This window comes from Engystomops pustulosus, chromosome 1 (genome assembly GCF_040894005.1).
Source record: "Engystomops pustulosus chromosome 1, aEngPut4.maternal, whole genome shotgun sequence".
NCBI classification, from domain to species: Eukaryota; Metazoa; Chordata; class Amphibia; order Anura; family Leptodactylidae; genus Engystomops; species Engystomops pustulosus.
Genome location: NC_092411.1, coordinates 98,358,151 through 98,375,051, shown reverse-complemented (window position 1 = coordinate 98,375,051; position 16,901 = coordinate 98,358,151). Strand labels below are relative to the sequence as shown.

Below are 16,901 nucleotides of genomic sequence, written 5' to 3'. Positions count from 1 at the left end.
TTTGTTTACTTCCAGAGGATAGAAATGTATACAAAAAGTATATTGGAAAATTGTATAACTTTTCCTCACATAAACCAGATCAAATATTTGCTAAAGTGGACAAATAACGCTCAGCGTCCCATATATCGGCCACAGAGCCGTCGGCCGTTGCTTCAGCTCGACATCTGAGCCGAACCGGCATCAGGATACACTGTAACTAACGTCGAACACCCCAGTGTAACACCCGCGGTCAGAGTGGGCTCCGATCGTGGGTGTTTCACCTGTTAAATATTGCGGTCAGTGCAACTGTGGCATTTAAACTGCCTTCTGGGGGTCTTTCCCCCACGATCGCCCCCCTTTCGCTTGCATGCCACCTTCGGGGGCGCCGATCATTCCCCTGGTATCCCTGAGGTCCGATTGGGACCCCAGCGCTGCCTGCCGGCAGTGCCTGTGGAATGGCATCTATGACGTCGCCTTAAAGGTACAATGCCAGACTATGCACGTGTATAGGCTGACACAACTAATACCCTACAATACATCAGTATTTCAGAGTATTATCATGAACAAGCAATCAGATGATTGCTTGTTCATGTCCCATGGTGGAAGTAATAAAAAAGTGTACAAAAATTGTATTCAATAAAAATGTGCATAAGCATATAAAGAGACATATAATGCACAAAAAAGTCTAAATCATAACGCAAACCCCAGATATATAGTGTCACTGCGTCTGTAACAACCTGTAGAATAAAAGTAAATAATTATTGAAGCCGTAAGATAAATTCCGTTAAAAAAACTGTTAAAACCCTTACAAAAATTATGATTTTTTTTAACCTATTGACTCCCACAAAAAATGCTATAAAAAGTGATAAAAAAATGTACTCCAGAATGATACTGTTGCAAATTACAACATGTCTCCCAAAAAAACAAGCCATCAACCAGTCTCTTTGATTTAATTACTATGAAGATCTCAAGGGCTTAACAAACTTCCTAAAAGCTGTTTTTGATAGTTTGAGGGGTGCAGATGGGTTTATTATATAGGAGGTTTTTAATGCTAAATATTAAACAGTATCTATCCCCAAAATAGTCAATTCTGAAAATAAGGAAAATCGATATTTCCAAACTTATTTGGGTGGTAAATTTAGCTGCCTGAAAACGCAATGATTTTGAATTTCAAAAATAGCAAATTTTTCAAACAAATCATCTTTTTTTTTTTTTTAAATTAAACCAAAACTTATCAGCCAAAATTTACCACTATATTGAAGTACAACATGTGAAGAAAAAACAATCTCATAATCATTTTGATAAGTAACAGTAAGTTATGACCATATAAAGCGACGCAAGTCTGAATCCAAAAAATGGGGCTGAGCCTTAAGCTACAAAATGGCTGCGTCCTTAAGCAGTTAATGGGCTAACCTAAGGTATGGTGCTTTGTTTACAATGGAGATGCATTCTTAGTGTGCCATATGAAGATAACCTCAGTTATCATGTTTGAAAACATGTCTCTTTATATTAGGGCATTTTATAGATGCCCCAAAAGCTCCAGGTTGACAAAAGTGCTGAACAAATTATATTGAGGGGACATTTTTATCATAACTTATTAGCCAGTTTTTTGGCATACAATCTTGGAAATCTCTAGCAAAACTTCCGTGATTGGAATTATTCCTCCCAAATGGGTGTGGAGGGGACATGGCACTAGCTATAGTGAATATTCAGGCCAGAAAGTTCACAGGCTATAGTACAATTCTACACAAGGCAAGTCCTGGTGTAGAAATGTGCGCCGGTGCAGCCTGATGCCAATGTATCCAGTGGCGCCCAAAGGAATGGGGACTTCATCATATGCCAGCAAGTTTATCAGAATAAACATGCTTATGTACTCCCGTCTTAAAAGAACCTATAACTAGTCGGGGCAGATTTGATGTCTTTGAGAGAGGCTGTGTGGTTGATACCTGTAAATATATTGCGGGTGTCACGTGTGAGCAGGACACACATTCTGTACGAGTTACTTGACAACCTGTGAATCTTCAGCACAGAGGGGCTCTGGTAACATTCCAAGGAGCCCTTCAAGCCCATTAGTATAATTTTATAAGTTTCATTTAAAAGGAAGGAGGCCATAGATAACAAATCTAAGAAGATGACCACAGTCACACTGCCTACATATATGAATAAGTGCTGCTGGATGCTGGATTTTGATGGTATATTTCCTATAAGCTTCAGCATAAGTTGAAATGGCCATAATGAACCATTCATTTTACAGACATTCATGGGCATGCTGTGGCCATACTAGAAGGTTATCTGTCTTTTTTCAATTTTATGAAATGGGGGTTAATAAAATAAAAAAAGGTCAAAACAATCACATCATGGCTGCCTAGACACATTGTGGCCAAAAATGAAGATGACATTAAAAATCCACAAGTAGAGGGAGCTGGGGGTAGCCTATAGCCACCTACAGCCTACCCCAAATTGAGGTGGCAAAATTGGGAGGCAAAGAAAGAAGGAAAAGGACAAGAACCATAATGGCACCTACCCTAGAAGATTGCAGAGCCTGAGAACTCTGAAATGATATCCATGCTTACCATAATGTGAGGAAATGGTCAGTAGTACTAGAGTCTTCCGCTGTCAGTTCCTCCATATACCAATGGCTGTTCACACATACTGATTTTTTTTTTTTTATTTGCCATCTCTGTCCCCACAACAATTCTGATTGAGAGTCCTGAGTTGTTGATACCAATAGTGGGTTACTAAAAAGGTTGATAAGAATGGCTAGACTTAAAAATTGTAGCCGTAAATATTGCAGAATTTCAGGAATGTGCCCCTCACACCTAACCAGCCTGACCAGATCCCATCAAAGGACAGTAAAGCTTTCACACTCCTAACCTGCTGCAATATTTACTGCTACAGTTGTTTTCTCCTCACATGGATGGTTCTGTTTCCTATCACTTGTGGCATCGACCATAGTATTGCTGTGTCCTTTTATATATAAATATGGATGACTTATACCATGCCTGCTGAAGAGACCTGTAGTGTCAAAAGCTTTTTAGTTTTTAATTTTTGCATCTATCTAATCGCTAACACTTTACAAATAATCTTTTCCCTTCAACAACAATTCTGTGCAAAGCACCTGTGTGATGTTTGACTAGTATATCTCACTGTGCTCGTCTTATGGCAATACTTCATCTGTTACAAAAGCATGTGATATAGGCATTTATGGCCACTGATGACAGAACTGCTTCTCACATTCATGTGAAGTGTTCTCCAGCCTTCTACAACCCTGACCATGTGGTGGAGGTCATAGAAGAACATCATGCCCAGGCATTTGATAACTGCTAGGGACACTCCGTCTCCGGTTGGTCACTGCTTTCATTACTGCAGACCTCCGCTCTTGGACTGTTAATAGAACAGCTACAGAATGAAAGATAGACAGTGATGTCAATTCCTTTTTTGTCTAGCCCCCAGGGCTTCAGCAGCCGCCATCTGGTGCTATGACTCCTTTTTAATTATTTATTTTGGTTTTGGTCACTCATATGATTCATATGCCTATGAATGATAATAGCCTTGCCTTCTTTGCATCAGGTGCCAGAGGTCACATCATCTTTGTTGATTTAATGCACTCCTTCAAGGTGTGAAGGTCCCCCATGACAATATCAATCCCATATAACAGGCAGATAATGGTAGATGCAGTACTACAGTGTGTATCTTCTCTGACAGGGACCAGTACACTCTCTGCTATATGTAGTATGGGGGAGATTTATCAGAAGTGTCTGGGAGCAAAGCAATTCCAGTTTCTCACGGCAAACAATCAAAGCTCAGCTTTCATTTTCCCAGACAAGTTTATAAAATAAAAGTTGAGCTCTGATTGGTTGCCACGAGCAACTAGAACTGTAAATTTCCCCCATGTGTGTGCATGCTGTCAGATCCTGACATTCACAGCCAGTCTACTAACAAATGAATGTGCACAAAAACCGCAAGAAGTTAGGAATTGCATTGGCTTCTCATGGTTTATTCTTTTGTTTATTCTTAAATGATAAGTAATGTCATATGTATTTGTAATTATCGCTGTCATTGCTTCAAATAAAATGACCTTGCATGTTCGGCTAAGAATACTTCTCCAATGGTTGGACAAAATAGCCTCTGTCTATTCATGTGTTGGAAGTGTTTGGCTGCAATGCTGGTTGCGTAAGACTGGTTTGTTACTGCAAATTGATTCATATGTCTGCAGGATTTATTGGCCTGAACTTAAAGGAAACCTACCATTTCAGGGTGTGCTGGTGCCGTTACTGTTATTAACCGCTGTATCGCGGTTTTAACACTTTTTAAAGTTTACAGCAGAAGCTGCTTCGGCGCTGCGCGCGACCGTTCGTGCGCCTACATAGGAAGTGCCGGAGACGTTGCACGTGCATGGTCGCGCGCAGCGCCAAAGCAGCTACAGCTATAAACTTTAAAAAGTGTTAAGACCGCAATGCAGCGAAAGTAAGCACCGGCACCAGCTCACCCTGAGCTGGTGCTCGGTATTTACAGCTTACCCCTACCATTTGAAATGGTAGGTTTCCTTTTAAGTCTGCTCAACTGAACACAGTAGTGTAGATTTGTACCGTGTTAGCCATGGAGAGCAGAAGAAAAGTGAGGAGATCACACAGATTTGATATAAAAAATGAAAGGAAAGACCTGCCAGTGGCTGCACATTTCTCCAGACAGGACCACACTATGGAAGATTTGCAGATTACTATTTTAATGGGAGATTTTAAGTCACAGAGGGAAAGGAAAGAACGGGAGTATAAATTAATGAGGAGATTCAACACCTTACAAAGTGGTCTTAACATTCATGCCAGCTTCATGACCTCCTACCTCTGACCTGGAGGCCACAAGCAGATAATGTGTCTCGCCTCATAGGTTTTAATGTTTTTATTGCCATCCCGTCGTAAATAAGATGTCGCTGTTTTTATCAATCTGTTGTTTTAGAGGTTTTTTTTTAATATCCTTTGTTGATCACTGTTTAGTGTGTATAAAATGCTGTGAATTTTCTGTTTCATGCATAACATCATGTCTGAGGAAGAGAACTAGTTTGCTCGAAAGCTCAACATTAAATATACTCAGTTAGCCTCAAAAAGGTATCGCCTGATTTCTTCACTCTTCAACTAAACACAGCATGTTCTTTGTTTTGGTCTGGTAAATCCAGCAGACAACCAGAGAAGGTTTGTTGGAGCAAACACACTTATGTACAACAAGCCTTAGGAGTACCAATTCAGCCAAACATCTGGCTTTTCCTTCACTACAATTTTTGTAAATGTGCAAAGGTTGCAACCACTTACTAGCCATAAGACTGTCTGACCCCCGAGCATTACACCCCCTGTTTTGCAAAATGTGTCTCATTGGACTGACCGTATGCCAACCATTCAAAAAACATGGTAGAATTTCACTCTCTTATGCATTTGCCTTTACTTTTTACATGTCCTATTTGTTTGTTTAACCCCTTAAGGACAGGCCATTTTATAGCTTAAGGCTCAGCCCCATTTTTTTGTATTCTGACTTGTGTCGCTTTATATGGTTATAACTCTGTTACTTATCAAAGTGATTCTGAGATTTGTTTTTTTCTTCACATGTTGTACTTCACTTTAGTGGTAAATTTTGGCTGATAAGTTTTTACAAAAAAAGAAAAATTATGAATTTTTTGAAAATTTTGCCATTTTCAAAATCATTGCGTTTTCAGGCAGATAGTTTTACCACCTAAATAAGTTGCCACATGTGGCCGTGACTTGTTTTATGGGTGCACAGCGAGGCGCAGAAGGGAAGGAGCGCCCTGCAGCTGCCAGGATATTAATTTTCCCATTGGTCCCTTTTGTAGGCTATAAAAATGTAGCTTTTTGGAGCAATGTGACGGCATTTTTATGCGGGATGAGAGGCTTTTTCCAGTGTTACCATTTTGGGGTTGTTATCCCCTATTGTTGAAAATGTAGGAACTTTTTTTTGAGGGCAGGAGTAGAAAAGCATCAATTCTGTACTGGATTCTTTACTTTCTTGGTGTTCACCGTTTAGCCTAATAATCATGTTATCTTTATTCTATGAGTCAGTACGATTACGGGGATATCATACTAGAATATATTTTCTTGCGTTTTACTAAATTTGTCAGAGAAAACCCTAATGTGGGAAAAATCTATCATTTTTGCATTGCTGTCTTCCAAGTGGCATAACATTTAAAATTTTTTGGCTATGGAACTGTTTTGGGTTATATGTCTCATTATATGTTATGGGGTTTATGAGCATTTTTATTGATTTACTACTTTATTTTTTATTTTTGAATAACTTTTTTTTTTTTTTTTTAACTTTTTTACTAGTTCCACTATGGGACATGAGCAAGCAATCATCTTATTGCTTGTTCATGATAATACTCTGCAATACTGATGTATTGTAGGGTATTAGCAGTGTCAGCCTATGCACAGCCCCAGGGCTGCCATAGCAAAGATACGCGCCCCCAGAAACCGGGCGGAGGATCGGGGGCGATCGTAGGGGAAAGACCCCACAAAAGCAGTTAAAATGCCGCGGTCACACTGACTGTGGCATTATCAGGTTAAACACCCGCGATTGGAGCCCACTCTGACCGCGGGTGTTACACTGGGGTGTCAGCTATGAGTTACAGCCGGCACCCCGTGTACCCCGATGCCGGTTCTGCTCAGATCTTGAGCTGAACCGGCATCAGCTCTGTGTCCGATATATCGAGCGCTAAGTCCCTGCAATCAGCGTACACAGAAAAATTGGCATAATGTTTTGTGCTGCTGAGGCCACAACCCTTTCTGCATATCATAATGCTTTTAGGTTGTAGTCTAAATCACTAAAAGTGGCACATGGCCTTTATGCAGTTTTTTTGTGCAGTCTATGACAAATTTTTGTCATAGACAAAGTATGTCCCAATGTATTTACCGTATGTGGACTGCAGCTCCACCCATAATTTATATCACTGCATAATATTTCAAAAAGTATTTGTGTATCCCAGACTAAATAGCGGATAATGAAGGATTAGAAAAATATGAAACCATACTAGCCATTTTGGACACATGTACATTTGTTTCATTGGTGAGAGAGCGCTACATACCCTTTGACAATAATAAAAGCCCACCTTTGACTGCAACATGGGTAGAAATATTTCCTATTTTTTGCATCCTGGCCAGTTGGCTCATGTATGGAAAACATGGATGGAAACTTGGAAACCATGCTCTTTTAATGAACCGATATGAAGTCATGCGGCTGAGTGCTAGCCACACAACCCGGAAGAATGGTCATATGCTATGGACATAGGACTAGTTCACAGTATTTTGGCACAGATTTTTTATGTTTGGAAAATCTGTGGAAAATCCCCCTTTCATTGAAATCATCAGGAGGCTGCCAGGTCTTTTCCCTGTAAACAGCATTGTATAAAAAAAAGTAGTGAGATGTTATATGACATTTGGAATATAGGGCTTTTCTGTCAAAATGTTTGCTGGAAAGTGGAAAAATGAACAAATCGCTATCGACAAAAGCTTGCTTTATTAAAAGTTCTGGGAGAATGTGGCGTTAACACCAGCCAAGTACATGTCCTCAAACATCAGCTGAGTACATGGCCCGGGGTAAACAACACAAGTATCTGCAGAGGCAGCTTAATCTTCCATACTAAGATAAATATGGAATCTTGCCTTTACATTGTTTTCAAAACTGTTTACTGTCACAGTGTAGTCCAGTGTACAATATTCCATGTTTGGCAGAAGGATGACAAAAACCATAGATAACGTTATTTGTAATATCATCCTGAGGCTACGTTTACATTGCGTTTTAAAATACAACCTTATTATATTGCATTGACATTGCATTTACAAACATGTTAATGCAGTGCGTTTATTTTAACATTGCATGTTATACAAAACAATGTGTATGATCCTATAGAAATATGTCGGGATGTGTGCTATGCGTTGAAGGGACGGCAAGCACATGGCCCCAAACTACCTGCATGTGTATATGACCTAATGAGTAAGGTTGTGCCTTTGTTGTGCTTTGTTGCGTTTTTAAATGCACCCAAAATGTATGTCAGCGGGGTCTTAGCCAAAACACACGTTTCACTGGAAACGCATGTGCGTTATGGCCGATACCGCTCCCACCTTCGTTTTGGATGCGTTTAAAAATATGACAAAAATGCCACATAGGACCATGCCCTAAGGCTGCAGTCACACATACCATGCAGTGCGTGGCCAGTCCTCGGCACAATCGTGTATGTGTTTCTATGGAAACGCAAACAATTAACTAACAGATAAAAGTCCTTTCAAAATACACCCGTAGAACAGTCTCACCAGTCCTTGGTAAATTGAAGAGATCCATGCTGGGCCCAGCACAAGAATTGGACAGAGTAACAGGAGGCTTTACAGAGGATCTCTTCAATTTTCAATTTACCAAGGACTGGTGAGACTGTTCTACGGATGTATTTTGAATAGGACTTTTGAGTAGAGCACTCATACTTTTTATTGAATTTAAGGGTGATGTCACACATGCCGTTTTCGTCCATTTTTAAACATCCGTTTTTGGCAGTTTACCATGCGTTTGGCTGCTTACAACCTGTTAATCTATTAAGTTAATTGGGAAAAACTGACTAAAAACGGACCAGAAACGCCATGTGTGGCATCAACCTAATACTCTATTGGCTGCCTTTTGGCAGTGCACTGTGTTAGTGGCTCTTCTAATTTAATCATTGAATGATCAACTTCCAGAACCTGGCATCTTGCATTCTTTTAAGGGTGTGTTCGGCATGGGGCATTTTGCATTATGTGTGCATTTTGGGCTATAACCCTCCCACTCGCTTTCTGGATGCGTTTAAAAATGCGACCAAAATCGCCACGTGAGAACCCGCCCGCGCCTACAGATTACGCAGTGCTGCACAAAGCATATCAGATAGTTCCCTGTCCCCATGGGGCCCACAATCTAAACAACCTACCAGTATGTTTTTTTTGGAATGTGGGCGGAAACTGGAGGACCTGGAGGAAACCCACGCAATCACGGAGAGAACGTACAAACTCTTTGCAGATGTTGACCTGGGTGGGACTAGAACCCAGGACTCCAGTGCTGCAAGGCAGAAGTGCTACCCACTCAGCCACCGTGGTGCATTGACCTTTATGTTTTATAACTGGGAAGCTGGGGGTCTTCTAAGTCATGTCGTCAATAAGCTCTATTGAGGCTTATAGACTGAGAATTGTAGTTGATAACAAACTGATTGGAAGGGATGGTAAATTGGTCAGAGGCTAATGAAAGATTGAGTCCTGTATAATTGCAGATGTTACCTAGATGAATAGATTATGAAGCTACCACAAGCTTATGAGGAGGAGTTCTGTTTCTATTGCACTGCACTGAATCCATCTGTTCCCTTCACACTGTGACTGTGTTAGTACTAAATAACAAACTGAAATCCTATAAATGTTTGGCACACAGAACACGAGTGTAAGTTATGTCCAGACACTCTGATCCTGCCTGCTCTGGTTATAGTCTCATTAGGGGAACCCAGAGTTATGACTCAGATTTGCTTATTTGAATCAGTTGTTGCAAGAACAGATGTATTTATTGTTCATGGGTCACACCCCAGGCAGTTTATGGGAATGTTTTAATCACAGACGCTCTGCTTGGCACCTATTGTACTGCATGAAGAAACAAAAGACAACTGCGGCCCAACACCCAATTCACAACAACTTTAGATGTGAGTTTAGTGTCACAGGGAGGCAAGGTTACACACCTGTGTGGTTAGACTAGGTGCTGCTGACGTAACTGTGCCTTTAAGAGCATGCACCTCCCACATGGATGAAACATGTGACAGGGAAGCTCTGATAATGAGTGCGTCCCAGAAGAGAGAGAGGAAGATAGTGGACGGGAGGGGAAAAAAGACCACTCAGGTTCCTAAAATAGGAAAGGACACAATAAAGAGATAAGGGCTGGAGCACGACCGGAGGGAGGAAAAGTACTGTGCAGCTGGCAGTCACTAGTAGGTGTGCGAGAGGGAAGGATCAGCCACACGTTACAAAGGATTTAAAGATTTAGAACTGTAAAACTACAAGAAGGCATCATAGACTGAGCCGAAAGAAGAATAGATGAAGAGTTAAACATGGAGGAGCAGTAACTGTAAGGGGAAACAAACAGAGTACAAGAAGAGGTAAAAAGAAGCACAAAGAAGGGAATTGAAGACATGCCACATTTCACTGTGACAAAAGTGCCTGATCCTGACAATGACACTGAAGGAGAAAGCTCAGTGTCCCTCAGGGAGGCTGAAAGTGATGAATTCTGGGGGACTGGTAAGTTACTGGGACTTTTATTTTTTTCCATCCAGTCTGTTTGTCTGATTTCATCTAATCCGTGACTTATTAATGTGGCAGAGAACGCAAGGAGCCTGGCAGTGACCAGCTGCTGATCCACGTGCAGTAACATGGTTCCTATTACTTTATAATTACCATAACGCAGTTCTGAATGATAATAATCATTTACAGGGGATTACTTGCACACCAAAGCTAAAGTGTATCTGTCCAAGACAGTCAGCAGCCATTTTAATATTACAGGAAGGCCAGAAAAGTGAACAAAATTACAGAATGATTTCTGGTTGTGTGTTCTGATAACATTCTCCTCTCTCTATTCTCTATACGCCGCAGAAACTCTGTTAACGGGCCACTAAATCTTAACTGCTTGTGAACTGGCAAATCTTTATAGCTGAACTGTGTCCATACAACAAGCGCCTTCCCCAGCATCTGCCATTATCAGCTAATAGATCCCTGTGCTACATTCCTATAAACTAGTGTTCACATATATATAAGACGTAACCAAAGTTAAACTGCATGTAGTGCTTACATGTGAAATAAACTTTTCTAGATATGTGTATAACCCCTGAAATTAAAGGGTGATAATTAGGGACATTTTATCAAGACTGTAGTTTCCCACTGTATTATCCTACAGATCCCCTCTGGCACTGGAGCCATTTATCATAAGGCGCATGACACATTATAAAAAAGGCATGTGGCTCTGACAGTCCTTGGGCCTACAATGAAATGTACGCAAACTCTGATGTAGCCTGGAGCCCCTGTTCACAACATATCGGAGGCACACCTCTTTAGAAAAACCTAAAGAAAACTCTATTAACGCTAAAATATTTGCGCTGATTTTGTCTGAAAAGTGATACAGAGCAATGATGGTGCCACCTCCCCAAGGTGTATGTCAACAATGGTTTATAGGAAGTTATCAAGTGATGTCACCCACCGCCACAACACTGTACTGCTTTATTTCTGTGAATTGTACATTATAGTTACTAATCCTACTATATTTTCTCTCTAAGATCGAAGTCAGACATCAGTGACAGAGGAGAACAGCAAGTTGCTAGGTACTGTTTCGCCCAATAATGTTAGGCATGATGGCGTTTGTGTTGTGGATGATGGTTTTCTAACACAACTCTATCTTCTACAGAGATTGACCGGAGAAAAAATTCTGCACTTTATCAAAACCATAGTGAAGAGGGGGAAGACTCCTATGACAGAAACCTGGCATTGTTTGAGGTGAGAAAGGGCAATCTATTTATAAAATGGCTGTCTTCATGAGTGGATGGTTGAGTCAGCAATGAAGATCTTTACTGTCAACAGTCAAAGTGGTTCGCCTCTTTACCTCATGTGCTTTGTAATGTGCGTGTGCAAGTGTTGGGGGTAGGATATTAAATAATTTACCAATGTACATTTATTAATAGTTCTGCTCCCCTTTCTTGATATGTGAAGTGAATCCTCCTGCCTTTTACCTCATCAGCCAGAGCGTCCTAACCGTAAAATAGCTGCAGATGGAAGGTCATGTGATCTCTAACTGGGGATTGTTCATAGACAGAAATCACGTGACCCTCCATCTGCACCCATTATACAGTCAGGAATGTCTGGCTGATAAGGTAAAAGACAGGAGGCTTCACTTTGCATATCAAGAAAGCAGTGCAGAATTTGTGATAGATTAATGTTGGTAAAAAAACCTAATATCCTGCTCCTCACACTTACACACACACACACACACACACTACAAAAAAATATGAAGTAAAGCACCCCCTTTAAGTTTATCACAAAACCAACATGGCTATTTGTGTCCCGGTAAGGAGAGAAAATATTCTCTCTTGTTGGCAAGCATCACTTGATATCACACAAAGAGACTTTTCAGCCATGAAGGAACATCTCCTTTTGGAGGACATGATACTTTTAGGAGAGCAATTAGTCTCTGGGGATTCAGGGACAGATTTCTTAGTGAAGTCTACTTCTTAGAAATAAGTTAGGCCCAGTTTACACGTCTGTTATTCTCTTCAGTCACTAAAGTGATAGTTATGGAAGTCTGACGGATCCATTAAAATATTCATTAATTTCAATGGAATTATTATGGTTTCTGTTAGTCTTGGTTTGCATCATTTACATTAGGCTTTTGTTACTCGAGACAGAAAAAAATCTATGAAATCAATGGATATCTTAGTGGATCCATTAGACTTCCGCTATTATGATTTTAGAAAATAATAATATGATACAGAAAATAATAATGGAGGTCCAGATGGAGGTGTGCATTGGGCCATACCAGTCACAGTCAAAAGCTGTCTTCTCTGAGTCTTGTGTTGTTATGACCATTTCACTTAAGGCTCTTTCAGACTTGGGTGTCCTTTTGAAGTTTGTTTGGTGTCTGTGTTGGATGCATGTGGATGGAAGTTGATAGATGGCAGAATTTGGTTGGCCAAGAAACCTGCTTCCATAGTACCATTGGAGAGAAAAAGGATGGCATGCATTTGCTGTCTGTTTCTTCTTTGCAGACCAATTGGGGAATATTTTTAATTGATTTTGGCTGTCATTTTGCCATTAAATTTTCACATATTTGTTGCAAAGGTTTTTTTTTTTTTGTTTTGCCTTTTTGCTTTTTAAATCTAATGCCAGAACCAAGAGAACCCACAGCTTGAAACAGAAAATTGATGAAGTCCAAAAATAAATTTCCCCTATTGACTTCTATAGATTCTATGGTCCACAGTTAAGAAAAAAATTTGTTCATGCTGCAATATTTCCACACTGTCTGCAAAATAAATAAGTAGCCACAAATTTGCAAAAATCACTGATAGTATACCGACATGAAAAAATGCTAGTCTGATCGCCATGTCTTAAAGAGGTATCATATCTCCTATTGGGCTTGTAACCAGCACCAGCAAACTTCACAGTCCAATATGTTTCATACCCTCTTACCCCAAAAGGAAATCGGGTAGTTCCTATGACAATGAGATTTATTCAAATCCAATAAAAAACAGCTGCATCTGCAGCAAAGGGGGTCATGTTTATGGCCAGGTTTGCCGTCTTAATTTTCTTAATTTTTGAGGTGAAAAAATCTTAACAAAAGCTATATTATGCTTGTTCAGTCTGAAGGGGCTCAAATGAAGCTTTCCGATTCACAACAAGCTGCTAGAGGAGATCCATTTAATGAACAACTGTGTCTCTTTGCGTTTTGTGTACATATAAATATTGTGTCCTTGTTTACTTCATAAACTCTTATGTCCTTAATTCCCTGTTGTGTACAGGAGGAAATGGACACCCGTCCCAAGGTTTCCTCTCTGCTGAATCGCTTAGCCAATTACACTAACCTCCCTCAGGGTGCTAGAGAGCATGAAGAAGAGAGCGAGGGCAAAAAGAAGAAAACAAAGGTGAGGAGATAACTGTTTTTTTTTTATTTTATCTAAGCTGATTATTATGGCCGGTTTTAAATGTTACAAATCTTTTATTTCCATAGGCTCCAAGAATGGGCACTATAATGGGTGTTTACCTGCCTTGCCTGCAAAACATCTTTGGAGTCATCCTGTTTCTCCGTCTGCCATGGGTGGTGGGGACTGCCGGCATTCTTCATGCTTTTTGCATTGTGTTTGCCTGCTGCTGCTGTGTAAGTGTTCCAGTAACATATTCATTAGGAGTGGCCTTATTTATTAAGTAACAATTTGTATGTTTTCGTCTTTCAGACTATGCTTACAGCAATATCTATGAGTGCAATCGCAACAAATGGCGTAGTACCAGGTAAAAAGTAAATTTCTGTAGTTCCTTGACTCCTTCACACATAGTGATGTTATCAATATGATGTTAGCAATGTTATACAGCAGTCATCTGCTGTTAAATTGAACCATAGGTGCTCCCAGATCTGCTGTGCAGCACTATTTATTTCAGCCTGCCAAAGTGCATACGTTAAATTTATCAGATCATATAGGGCTCAAACACTTTAGGGCTGAAATAATAGAAAAAACAAAGTAAGAATTCAAATTGCCACCATTACCCTAGAATGCATATAAATAAACAAAATCATAATTGTGTTCGGTATCCCCACATCCCAAAATTACCAGTCTACCAAAAAAACAATCAAAAGTTGTACAAGTCCCCAAATGGTGTCAATGAAAAGGTCAGCTTGTCCTTAAAAATCTTGTGCTTTAAGCCCATAGAGACAAAGGTTATTTGTGCCTTGATGACCAAGGCCAATTTTTCAAAACCAGCATGCGTCACTTTATCCGGTCATAACTTTAGAAGGCTTTAACTTATTATTTTTTTTTTTATAGTTTTTTTTTCTAGTTAGTGTTAGGAAAGTTAATTAGGTAATTTTGGTTGATATATTTAGCATTTATTTCTGAAAAAAAGGTAAATTTGGTAAACATTTTGAAAAAATTAGCTATTTTCAAACTATAAAATGTTCTTTTTTTTCAAATTGATGGTAACCAATTTGCTTAGTAAGACTAACTAACATTTACCATATGTCAGCTTTGTGTTGGGGTTTTTTTATAAGTGTTCTTTTATTGTGAAATGCAGGATGTGAAAAATTTAAACCCAAAATGTGAAGTTGAAGTGGTCTTGAAAGGGTTAAATCATGTATAATTTTCATGCCCAAATTCCAGTTTAAATTAAATATAGGAATGGGCTAAAATGTGCCTGGTAAAATGATCCCAGACAATGCATAGCCACCATTAACCCCTTCCCGACATTTGACGTACTATTACTGCATGGCGGGAGGTGCGTTCCCGCAATATGCAGTAATAGTACGTTAAACTTCTGGCCCCGGCTCCTGAATGGAGCCGGGGCCAGAAGCTGCGGGTGTTGGCTATATATTATAGCCGACACCCTCCTCTAACACCCGCGGTCGCGCTGACCGCGATGTGCTAGGGGCATTTAACTGGATTCGGACCCCCCCGCGGCGCTTACCGGGGGGGGTCCCGCTGCTCTGATCTTTTTCTGGCAGGACCCGGCTGTGACACACTGAGCATGCGCAGCATGCTCAGTGTGTCACATAATACAGTGTAATACATATGTATTACACTGTATTAGGTGAAAAATAGCTTGAACAAGTGATCAGTGGATCACTTGTTCAAGCTAACCTGTAAAAGTAAAGAAAAAAAAAGTTAAACACTGAATAAACACAATTTTTAATAAAAATAATTAATTAAATAAAGTTAAAGTCCCCTAAACACAAACATTCCCTAACAGTCCAAAGTAAAAATACCTGAAAATCACCAAAACCCCCCACATATTTGGTATCGCTGCGTCCGTAACAATCTGTACAATAAGTCAGAAACATTATTGGACCTGTACGGTGAACGCCGTAAAAACAAAACCCAAAAAACTCGCCAAAAATATTAATTTTCATAAAATCCCGTCACAAAAATGTTCTAAAAAGTGATCAAAAAAAGTTATGTGCCCCAAAACGGTACCAAATGAAAGAACAACTCAACACGTAAAAAATAAGCCCTAAACTAGCTCTGTCAACCAAAAAATAGTAAGGTTCAGTTCCCGAAAAGATGGCGATGCAGAAACAAATGAGATTTCCTCTATATTAGTTTTTCTCCAGTAAAATTGTAAAAATAAATGAAAAACTATATAAATGAGGTATCACCGTAATCGTAGTGATCTATAGAATGAAAATATTATAGTATTTTTAGTGTATGGTGTACAACCCCCAAAATATACAAATAAAAGAAACCCCAAATTGACAATTTTCTTTTCCTCCATACATTAAAGAGTTAATAAAATCTCATCAAAAAGCTACACTCACTTAAATGAAGTATTTGTAAAGTGCATCTCATGTCGCAAAAAATAAGCCCTTATATGTCCAAATTTCCAAAAAAATAAAGATTGTATAGCCAATAAAAAGTGACAATGCATAATCTGCTCTGAATGGCGCAGCTTCCCTTCGATGCCCTGGCGTGTGCCCATACAGCAGGTTACCACCACATATGGGGGATTGTTATACGCGGGAGAGATAGAGTATCAAATTTTGTGGAGCGTTTTGGTATTTTATCCACTGAGAATTTGTACATTTTATGAAAAACACATTCATTTAGCCAAAAAAAATGTAATTTCGAAATTGCATCCGATTTTGTTTTAACCCCTGTAAAACAATTAAAGGGTTAACAAACTTCATAAAAGTTGTTTTACGTACGTTGAGGGGTGTAGTTTCTATAATGGGGTAATTTATGGGGTTTTACTTTATTTAGGCCTCTCAAAGTGACTTGAAACCGGAGCAGGTCCCTCAATAGCAGGATTTTGCGTTTTTTATGAAAATGTGAAAAATTGCACCTAACGTTCAAAGCCCCATAACATCCTACAAAACTAAGAGTATGCATAAAAAATCACGGAGGTATAAAGTAGACATTCGGTGAATGTCAGTTATTATGTTTTTTGGTGTTATGATTCATGTGTGGAAAAAGTAGAAAATTTAGAATTACGAAAAAATGCTAATTTTTCCAAATTTTCACCAAATATCTGATTTTCTCATAAATGCAAAACATACCACCAAAATTTTTTAACTAACATGAAGTACAATGTGTCACGAGAAAACAATTTCAAAATCACTTGGATATGTTAAAGCGTTCCAAAGTTATAACCATTTATAGTGTCAGAGGGCAGATTTGAAAAAATGGGCCG

General features: G+C 39.4%; 1 protein-coding gene across 4 annotated transcripts in view; it reads left to right on the top strand.

Annotated features, from left to right (window-relative positions):
- SLC12A6 (solute carrier family 12 member 6) overlaps nucleotides 1-16,901 on the top strand; it is a 35,558-nt gene that overhangs the window by 2,546 nt on the left and 16,111 nt on the right. For 3 of the 4 annotated variants that reach the window (XM_072149518.1, XM_072149509.1, XM_072149528.1), the window contains exons 3-7: nucleotides 11,297-11,341; nucleotides 11,425-11,513; nucleotides 13,529-13,651; nucleotides 13,738-13,884; nucleotides 13,961-14,015. In XM_072149518.1, the coding sequence (XP_072005619.1) occupies nucleotides 11,297-11,341; nucleotides 11,425-11,513; nucleotides 13,529-13,651; nucleotides 13,738-13,884; nucleotides 13,961-14,015 (459 nt within the window). Of the gene's footprint in view, nucleotides 1-9,787; nucleotides 10,269-11,296; nucleotides 11,342-11,424; nucleotides 11,514-13,528; nucleotides 13,652-13,737; nucleotides 13,885-13,960; nucleotides 14,016-16,901 lie in introns of those variants that run through there. The other variant, XM_072149537.1, reaches the window with a different exon arrangement.